Source organism: Sinocyclocheilus grahami, unplaced genomic scaffold (genome assembly GCF_001515645.1).
Source record: "Sinocyclocheilus grahami isolate Dianchi unplaced genomic scaffold, SAMN03320097.WGS_v1.1 scaffold1687.1, whole genome shotgun sequence".
Taxonomy (NCBI): Eukaryota; Metazoa; Chordata; class Actinopteri; order Cypriniformes; family Cyprinidae; genus Sinocyclocheilus; species Sinocyclocheilus grahami.
Window position 1 is genome coordinate 43,922 of NW_015506866.1, and position 9,630 is coordinate 53,551.

Genomic DNA, 9,630 nt, shown 5'->3' on the forward strand with positions numbered 1-9,630 from the left:
ATATACTTCAGTGTTACTTTACTGTTATTATGTGTTTTTATGAACATTTTGGATTAGCTTTTTTTTTTTTTTAGTTTAGATTAGTTTATTTATTTTTTATACATTTAATTATGGGTATGTGTTTTTTTTTTAATATATTTCCATTTAGGTTTAATTTATTTTTATTTCAGGTTTAGTTTTAGGTTTATTTATTTCAGCTAATAATTTTTGTGCTTCGACGTAAACTTATTTAATGTCTAATATTTATATTTCATTTTGTTTCAAGTTCATTTCAATTACCAAAAACATTTTTAATAGTTTTCGTTTGAGTTAATAGTAACCCTGGTTCCAGTAAGATCAAATATAGTCTTATTTTAAGTTCCAGTTATAGCAACTTGTGCTTTGCGAGTTGTTAAAAACATTTATTATTAATTTATTATTAAATGTATAATTTAAAATATGATGGCAATTTGTAGGAAAGGCTTTTATTGTTTTTTTACCAGTTAACTTCTACATGCAAGTAGTGTTGTGTGACGTGTCAATATAAACACACACACACACACACACACACACACACTCACTCACACACACACACACACACACACACGCAGCCTTTTTTTCTACGGGAACTGATGCAATAAGACCGCTCTGTTGCAAACCCCGCCCTCGCTGTATCCGCTGCGCTGATTGGTTTGACGCGACAGCATCTCGTCTCTCATTGGTCCGTCCGTGCGTCAGTCAGTGCGCCGTCGCGCTGCACATAGAGGGAAGGAAGCCACGTTGACATCAATTAGTGTCTTCATCGTTTGATAAACTAGAACACCGAACCGAATCTTCCGTTCACCGTGAATCTCGGCGGAGGTGAGAAAATATTTCCTAAGATGATGAAATATTTAGACAGTCATGATAATGACAGCATAAGGAATCATCATTCATATGCACTGATTATACTAACAATAACAACCTATCTAGAGTGTATTTTATTGTGTGTAATAACAATATTACTTTAGTTGATGTACAGTGAATCTAAATAAATTATGCAAATGGATTTGATTTTGCAGTGTAGCGTATATTATGACTGTAATCTCTGCTACAATGTAACAAATAAGTGCAATTGATGTTACATAATTATTGCAATTTATTATTTTCCTCCAGCTTTATAACAGGTTCTGTGTTAACAGTAGATCATGATACTATCAATGCCAAGGTTATGGTTTTGATTCCCAATCAATGCATGAACTGAATAAGCATATTTTTAATGCCATGCAATGCACGTTGCTTCAGATGAAATATGTCATTTTTATTCATGTTGTGTTTTTTTCAGGTGTGTCTGTCATCAGGATGAGTGTGGGCTTCATCGGAGCGGGTCAGCTGGCACATGCCCTGGTCAAGGGCTTCACAGCGGCGGGTCAGAAACGGGTCGAGATGACCGTCCACTAACACTGACTAATGAACTTTAGTCTCTCGACTGATCAGGACCCTGTTTACATACACTACTGGTCAAAATACCTGCTCTTCTGCTCAGCAAAGCTGCATTTATTTCATCAAAAATACTAAAAAAATGTTGAAATATTTTTAGAATCTAAAACAGCTGTCTTCTGTGGTTTTATCACGGTTTAAACAAAAATATTGTGCAGCACGACTGTTTTCAACATTGATAATAATCAGAAATGTTTCTAATAATCAGCATATTATACTGATTTCTGAAGATCATGTGACACTGAAGACTGGAGGAATGATGCTGAAAATACAGCTGCGCATCACAGAAATACATTACACTTTAACAGAGATTCACATAGAAAACAGCTATTTTACATTGTAATAATATTTAAAATTTTTACAGTATTTTACAGTAGCCTTGCTGAGCAGAAGAGCATATCTTTTGGCCATCATATTTCTGTGGTTCATGCAGTAACTAGTTCGTAGTGTCCATGTCTGTGAAGCTCCAGAAATGACAAACCACGCAGTTAAAGTGTCATAGTGGTATTTATTCCACGTCTTGTTGTTTTTGGTTTCTGAATCGGTTCACTCCTCATATTTCATCCTTGTTTGTCTGTTTTTCAGGTGTAATTGCGGCGAACAGAATCACAGCGAGTTCACCGGACACAGATCTGCCGACAGTCTCCGGCCTGCGGGTGTGTAAACCTGAACCATGTGTGTGTGTGTGTGTGTGTGTGTGTGTGTGTGTGTGTGAGAGAGTGTGAGAGTGTGTGTGAGAGTGTGTGTGAGAGTGTGAGAGTGTGTGTGAGAGTGTGAGAGTGTGTGTGAGAGTGTGAGAGTGTGTGTGAGAGTGTGAGAGTGTGTGTGAGAGTGTGAGAGTGTGTGTGAGAGTGTGAGAGTGTGTGTGAGAGTGTGAGAGTGTGTGTGAGAGTGTGAGAGTGTGTGTGAGAGTGTGAGAGTGTGTGTGAGAGTGTGAGAGTGTGTGTGAGAGTGTGAGAGTGTGTGTGAGAGTGTGAGAGTGTGTGTGAGAGTGTGAGAGTGTGTGTGAGAGTGTGAGAGTGTGTGTGAGAGTGTGAGAGTGTGTGTGAGAGTGTGAGAGTGTGTGTGAGAGTGTGAGAGTGTGTGTGAGAGTGTGAGAGTGTGTGTGAGAGTGTGAGAGTGTGTGTGAGAGTGTGAGAGTGTGTGTGAGAGTGTGAGAGTGTGTGTGAGAGTGTGAGAGTGTGTGTGAGAGTGTGAGAGTGTGTGTGAGAGTGTGAGAGTGTGTGTGAGAGTGTGAGAGTGTGTGTGAGAGTGTGAGAGTGTGTGTGAGAGTGTGAGAGTGTGTGTGAGAGTGTGAGAGTGTGTGTGAGAGTGTGAGAGTGTGTGTGAGAGTGTGAGAGTGTGTGTGAGAGTGTGAGAGTGTGTGTGAGAGTGTGAGAGTGTGTGTGAGAGTGTGAGAGTGTGTGTGAGAGTGTGAGAGTGTGTGTGAGAGTGTGAGAGTGTGTGTGAGAGTGTGAGAGTGTGTGTGAGAGTGTGAGAGTGTGTGTGAGAGTGTGAGAGTGTGTGTGAGAGTGTGAGAGTGTGTGTGAGAGTGTGAGAGTGTGTGTGAGAGTGTGAGAGTGTGTGTGAGAGTGTGAGAGTGTGTGTGAGAGTGTGAGAGTGTGTGTGAGAGTGTGAGAGTGTGTGTGAGAGTGTGAGAGTGTGTGTGAGAGTGTGAGAGTGTGTGTGAGAGTGTGAGAGTGTGTGTGAGAGTGTGAGAGTGTGTGTGAGAGTGTGAGAGTGTGTGTGAGAGTGTGAGAGTGTGTGTGAGAGTGTGAGAGTGTGTGTGAGAGTGTGAGAGTGTGTGTGAGAGTGTGAGAGTGTGTGTGAGAGTGTGAGAGTGTGTGTGAGAGTGTGAGAGTGTGTGTGAGAGTGTGAGAGTGTGTGTGAGAGTGTGAGAGTGTGTGTGAGAGTGTGAGAGTGTGTGTGAGAGTGTGAGAGTGTGTGTGAGAGTGTGAGAGTGTGTGTGAGAGTGTGAGAGTGTGTGTGAGAGTGTGAGAGTGTGTGTGAGAGTGTGAGAGTGTGTGTGAGAGTGTGAGAGTGTGTGTGAGAGTGTGAGAGTGTGTGTGAGAGTGTGAGAGTGTGTGTGAGAGTGTGAGAGTGTGTGTGAGAGTGTGAGAGTGTGTGTGAGAGTGTGAGAGTGTGTGTGAGAGTGTGAGAGTGTGTGTGAGAGTGTGAGAGTGTGTGTGAGAGTGTGAGAGTGTGTGTGAGAGTGTGAGAGTGTGTGTGAGAGTGTGAGAGTGTGTGTGAGAGTGTGAGAGTGTGTGTGAGAGTGTGAGAGTGTGTGTGAGAGTGTGAGAGTGTGTGTGAGAGTGTGAGAGTGTGTGTGAGAGTGTGAGAGTGTGTGTGAGAGTGTGAGAGTGTGTGTGAGAGTGTGAGAGTGTGTGTGAGAGTGTGAGAGTGTGTGTGAGAGTGTGAGAGTGTGTGTGAGAGTGTGAGAGTGTGTGTGAGAGTGTGAGAGTGTGTGTGAGAGTGTGAGAGTGTGTGTGAGAGTGTGAGAGTGTGTGTGAGAGTGTGAGAGTGTGTGTGAGAGTGTGAGAGTGTGTGTGAGAGTGTGAGAGTGTGTGTGAGAGTGTGAGAGTGTGTGTGAGAGTGTGAGAGTGTGTGTGAGAGTGTGAGAGTGTGTGTGAGAGTGTGAGAGTGTGTGTGAGAGTGTGAGAGTGTGTGTGAGAGTGTGAGAGTGTGTGTGAGAGTGTGAGAGTGTGTGTGAGAGTGTGAGAGTGTGTGTGAGAGTGTGAGAGTGTGTGTGAGAGTGTGAGAGTGTGTGTGAGAGTGTGAGAGTGTGTGTGAGAGTGTGAGAGTGTGTGTGAGAGTGTGAGAGTGTGTGTGAGAGTGTGAGAGTGTGTGTGAGAGTGTGAGAGTGTGTGTGAGAGTGTGAGAGTGTGTGTGAGAGTGTGAGAGTGTGTGTGAGAGTGTGAGAGTGTGTGTGAGAGTGTGAGAGTGTGTGTGAGAGTGTGAGAGTGTGTGTGAGAGTGTGAGAGTGTGTGTGAGAGTGTGAGAGTGTGTGTGAGAGTGTGAGAGTGTGTGTGAGAGTGTGAGAGTGTGTGTGAGAGTGTGAGAGTGTGTGTGAGAGTGTGAGAGTGTGTGTGAGAGTGTGAGAGTGTGTGTGAGAGTGTGAGAGTGTGTGTGAGAGTGTGAGAGTGTGTGTGAGAGTGTGAGAGTGTGTGTGAGAGTGTGAGAGTGTGTGTGAGAGTGTGAGAGTGTGTGTGAGAGTGTGAGAGTGTGTGTGAGAGTGTGAGAGTGTGTGTGAGAGTGTGAGAGTGTGTGTGAGAGTGTGAGAGTGTGTGTGAGAGTGTGAGAGTGTGTGTGAGAGTGTGAGAGTGTGTGTGAGAGTGTGAGAGTGTGTGTGAGAGTGTGAGAGTGTGTGTGAGAGTGTGAGAGTGTGTGTGAGAGTGTGAGAGTGTGTGTGAGAGTGTGAGAGTGTGTGTGAGAGTGTGAGAGTGTGTGTGAGAGTGTGAGAGTGTGTGTGAGAGTGTGAGAGTGTGTGTGAGAGTGTGAGAGTGTGTGTGAGAGTGTGAGAGTGTGTGTGAGAGTGTGAGAGTGTGTGTGAGAGTGTGAGAGTGTGTGTGAGAGTGTGAGAGTGTGTGTGAGAGTGTGAGAGTGTGTGTGAGAGTGTGAGAGTGTGTGTGTGTGAGAGTGTGTGTGAGAGAGAGAGTGTGTGAGAGAGAGTGTGTGTGAGAGAGTGTGTGTGAGAGTGTGTTTTGAGCCGTCTGCTGTTTATAGTATAACATGTTCTTCTCACCTTCCTTGATGCTTTCTCAGAAAATGGGCATCAATTTCACTACCAGCAACAAAGAAGCGACACACAAGAGCGATGTTCTATTCCTGGCCGTCAAACCGCACATCATCCCGTTCGTTCTGGATGAAATCGGTCCAGATATCGAGGACCGTCACTTGATCGTCTCCTGCGCCGCTGGAGTCACTATCAGCTCTATTGAGAAGGTGCAAGACACGCCACTTAAACATTAGGACGATTGCTTTACTGATGCACACAATGCTTTTAGTGACGTCATTAACAACTCGTTTACTTCTCTACGCACCTGTGGGTTTAAAAATAATAGTTTACCTGAAAATGAATGTGCTCACCCTCAGAGATCAGGATGAGTTTGTTTCTTCATCAGGTTTGTAGAAATGTAGCATTGCATCAGTGTCTCACTGCAAGTGAATGGGTGCCGTCAGAATGAGAGTCCAAACAGCTGATAAAAACATCACAATAATCCACAGCACTCCAGTCCATCAGTTAACATCTGGAGAAGACAAAAGCTGAAACACATCCAGCATTAAGACGTTTTTAACTTGTGTGTGTGTGTGTGTGTGTGTGTGTGAGTGATCCTAACGTGTGTGTGATCCTGATGTGTGAGTGATCCTGATGTGTGAGTGATCCTGACGTGTGAGTGATCCTGACGTGTGTGTGATCCTGATGTGTGTGTGATCCTGACGTGTGTGTGTGTGTGTGCAGAAGCTGCTCCAGTACCGCGCGGCTCCTAAAGTGATGCGCTGCATGACGAACACGCCGGTGGTGGTGCGTGAGGGAGCGACGGTTTACGCCACAGGAACTCATGCCGAGGTGGAGGACGGGAAGCTCCTGGAGCAGCTGATGGCCAGCGTGGGCTTCTGCACCGAAGTTGAGGAGGATCTGATCGACGCCGTGACGGGCCTCAGCGGCAGCGGACCTGCTTACGTGAGCATTTACACCGAAAGACCTACATACTGCACTGCTCTGAATCTAATGTAAACCGTGTTTTACCAGGAGAGACTCTACTGCTCAAAAGTCAAACGGAATAATCAAGAATGTTTCTGAAAGAGTCTCTTCTGCTCAGCACGGCTGCATTTATTTGATCAAAAATACTGTAAAACATTTGAAATATTATTAAAATGTAAAACAGCTGTTTTCTATGTGAATCTCTGTTAAACTGTAATGTATTTCTGTGATGCGCAGCTGTATTTTCAGCATCATTCCTCCAGTCTTCAGTGTCACATGATCTTCAGAAATCAGTATAATATGCTGATTATTAGAAACATTTCTGATTATTATCAATGTTGAACACAGTCGTGCTGCACAATATTTTTGTGGAAACTGTGATACATTTTATTTTTCAGGATTCACAGATGAGTAGAAAGTAAATCTTTGATGAATAAAAGTATGAATTTATGTTCTTTTTATTTCACCTAAAACTTTTGAATGGTAGTGTATCACAGTTTCCACAAGAATATTGTGCAGCACGACTGTTTTCAACATTGATAATAATCAGAAATGTTTCTAATAATCAGCATATTATATTGATTTCTGAATATCATGTGACACTGAAGCCTGGAGGAATTATGCTGAAAATACAGCTGCGCATCACAGAAATACATTACAGTTTAACAGATATTCACAGAGAAAACAGCTGTTTTACATTATAATAATATTTCACATTTTTTATCAAATAAATTCAGGCTTGCTGAGCAGAAGAGAAAACAACATTAAATCTTAATTCCAAACTATTGACTGGAAGTGTAACGTCTAATAGATGTATTTAAAAAAAAATTGTATAGAGTATAAAATCCTAAATGTTTTGTTTTCTTTCAATATGAATGTAGCCCTGCTCCTGACATGGTGTTAGAAATAAATAAATAAATAAACACTAACTGTGTGTCTAGTAGAGATGATGTAAAACACTTCATGCATTGTGTGTGTGCTTGTTGTCAGGCGTTCACGGCTCTTGATGCTCTGGCTGACGGCGGGGTGAAGATGGGGTTGCCACGGCGACTGGCGGTCAGACTGGGAGCACAAGCTTTACTGGTACGTCATATAACTCAAGATCTCATGCAGTGCATGATGCAAACATTACACACAAATTCTGCATCTATTAAAGAACTTTATGCTCTTTTTGTGCATTGTGAAACTCCTCCATCACCAGTGCGGCACGTGTTTGTCGTGTGAAGTATTGGTGGTGAGAAACACGCTTGTCTTCGTTCTGTCTTAGGGAGCAGCTAAGATGCTTCTGGACTCGGAGCAGCACCCGGGACAGCTGAAGGACAACGTCTGCTCACCAGGTGGCGCTACCATCCACGCACTGCACTTTCTGGAGAGCGGAGGCTTCCGGAGTCTCCTCATCAACGCCGTGGAGGCCTCCTGCATCCGGACCAGGTGACCTCAGCTGCTTAATACTGGGTTTCTGTCGGGTTTGTGTTCGTAAGAGAGCGATTAATCAGCTGACTCTGCTGGGATCATTTGGATTGGCTGATTAACACAAGTGTGCCAAACGCTGATGGCCTTATGGATCATGCACATTTTTCTTTTAAGGAGTTTTGAGGAAATATTGAGCAAAATAATAAGTGTTCAATTAACTTCATGCTGTTTACTGTCAGAAAACAATTGCACATATTTTGCCTTTCGGGGTACTACAGCTTTAAAGCCTTGAAATGTGCTTTAATTTTTCTGGATTTAGTTTGGTTAAATTAATGGTTAAAGCATGTTTAATTAAAATTATGAAATGTATAGAGTTTAACTACAATTTATCAAATTTTAGGGCCCTATGAAAATCTTTATGAAATCTGTTTTATTTTTTCCCCCAAATTAAATTTTTCTGTAATTAATTTTAATGGTTACATTTTAACAATCAAAAAGCATGTCAAATCAATTTAATTTTATAAAACTTAAAAATGTTTCTATAATATGGCCCAATTAAATGTTTTATTTTCTCATACATTTAGTTTTAAATTTTCTTATTTAACACAAATTTATTTAAAATGGTGGTAATAAAATTAATCTATAAACATAATTCCTTAATTTAATTAATCTACACTTCAAATGACAATTCAACAATTCCTTTTTTTTTTTTTTTAACAAACAATCTGCTGCACAACAGAGGTTTACTGTTCAAAGGAAAACATGGATGAAAAATTGTGTGAAATTCCCTCATATATTTTTATTATATATTATAACTTTGAGAAGTACATTCTACAGTGCAATAATAATATAACTTTTCTCAAGTTATAACTTTTATTTTGGCAGGTAAAGACTTTTGATTAAAAACTATGTTCAGATACACACAAATTCAAATTAAATGCTTGTGAAGTGAACCTAAAGTTTGCATGCTAGTGCTTTAGAGTAGTAACATGTACTCTTGATTTAACAATATGTACTTTTTAGTGTTAAATAAGGTGGAAAGACACCCCAAGAGAACAGTTTTTGCTCATTTCTCCTGAGCGTATTCTTTGGCGTTATACTGGCCTTCTGTAAGCTGCTTTCTAGCTCATTTCAGCTTCTCAAACCACACATTTGTAGTCTAGTTAGAGTAGTCTGTTTCATGTCTGTTAGTCGCTCACACCTCCTGTTTTCCTCCTCGCAGGGAGCTGCAGTTTCTGGCCGATCAGGAGAAGATCTCCCCCGCCGCCATCAAGAAGACAACGCTGGATAAAGTGCTGCAGCAGCCGGGCGTCTCGTCCACATCAGTCGCCACCAAGAGCAGAGTGAACCTGTTCAACAACAGGAGCGGCGTCAAGAAGTGAACACACGCACACACAGGACGATACAAGAACTGTGCTGCCTGTCCACACACACATTCAGATTGAATGCATTATGGGTCTGTGCTTGTGCTGACAGTGCGCCTCCTGTTACACTGGTACAGTATTACACCGGGAAACACGTGTCATAAAGAGTGTTATTAACATTATTATTATTATTATTATTAACACCTTCATATCTTTAAAGTCCATGAAAATTCAAAGGGAATAATGGAAATCGTTTCCAGATGGGTTTTTATGTCTATGGTCACTTTGTTCTAGGATGAAACTGGACGCATGACATATTTTGACTCACGTTTTGCACACATGAACTGTCAGACTTGTTGATTTTGTTTTGGTTAACAAGATATCAGAACTTCCTTAAGCTACGCCCTGGCAACAACTCTAAACACCCTATAGCAATGCCCTGGCAAAACCTCAAAACACCCTATAGCAATGCCCTGATAACCCTATAACAACACCCTGGCAACAACTCTAAACACTCTATAGCAAGGTCCTGGCAACTACCGAAACCCCATAGCAACCCTATAGCAACAACCTGGCAACGATGCATAACAGCCTATAGTAATGCCCTGACAAAAACTCAAATCCCCCTATAGCAACAGCTCAAAGCACCCTATAGTAACACCCTGACAAAAACTCAAATCCCCTATAGCAACGCCCTGGCAACAACTCAAATCC

The 9,630-nt window shown here is 42.0% G+C and overlaps 1 protein-coding gene and 1 long non-coding RNA gene across 4 annotated transcripts in view; one reads left to right on the top strand and one right to left on the bottom strand.

Moving 5' to 3' along the window:
• Nucleotides 1-716: 716 nt before the first annotated feature.
• LOC107572052 (pyrroline-5-carboxylate reductase 1, mitochondrial-like) lies at nt 717-9,393 on the top strand. The gene is made up of 8 exons (XM_016258453.1): nt 717-840; nt 1,304-1,387; nt 2,044-2,114; nt 5,200-5,379; nt 5,897-6,118; nt 7,130-7,222; nt 7,407-7,570; nt 8,775-9,393. Exons 2-8 carry the CDS (start codon nt 1,321-1,323, stop codon nt 8,932-8,934), a joined length of 957 nt encoding a protein of 318 aa, XP_016113939.1. The 5' UTR covers nt 717-840; nt 1,304-1,320; the 3' UTR covers nt 8,935-9,393.
• Nucleotides 9,299-9,630, bottom strand: part of LOC107572054 (uncharacterized) — a 4,047-nt gene continuing 3,715 nt past the window's right edge. For all 3 annotated transcript variants that reach the window (XR_001607277.1, XR_001607279.1, XR_001607278.1), the window contains exon 2: nt 9,299-9,508. This is a non-coding gene — a long non-coding RNA (uncharacterized lncRNA). The remainder of the gene's footprint in view (nt 9,509-9,630) is intronic.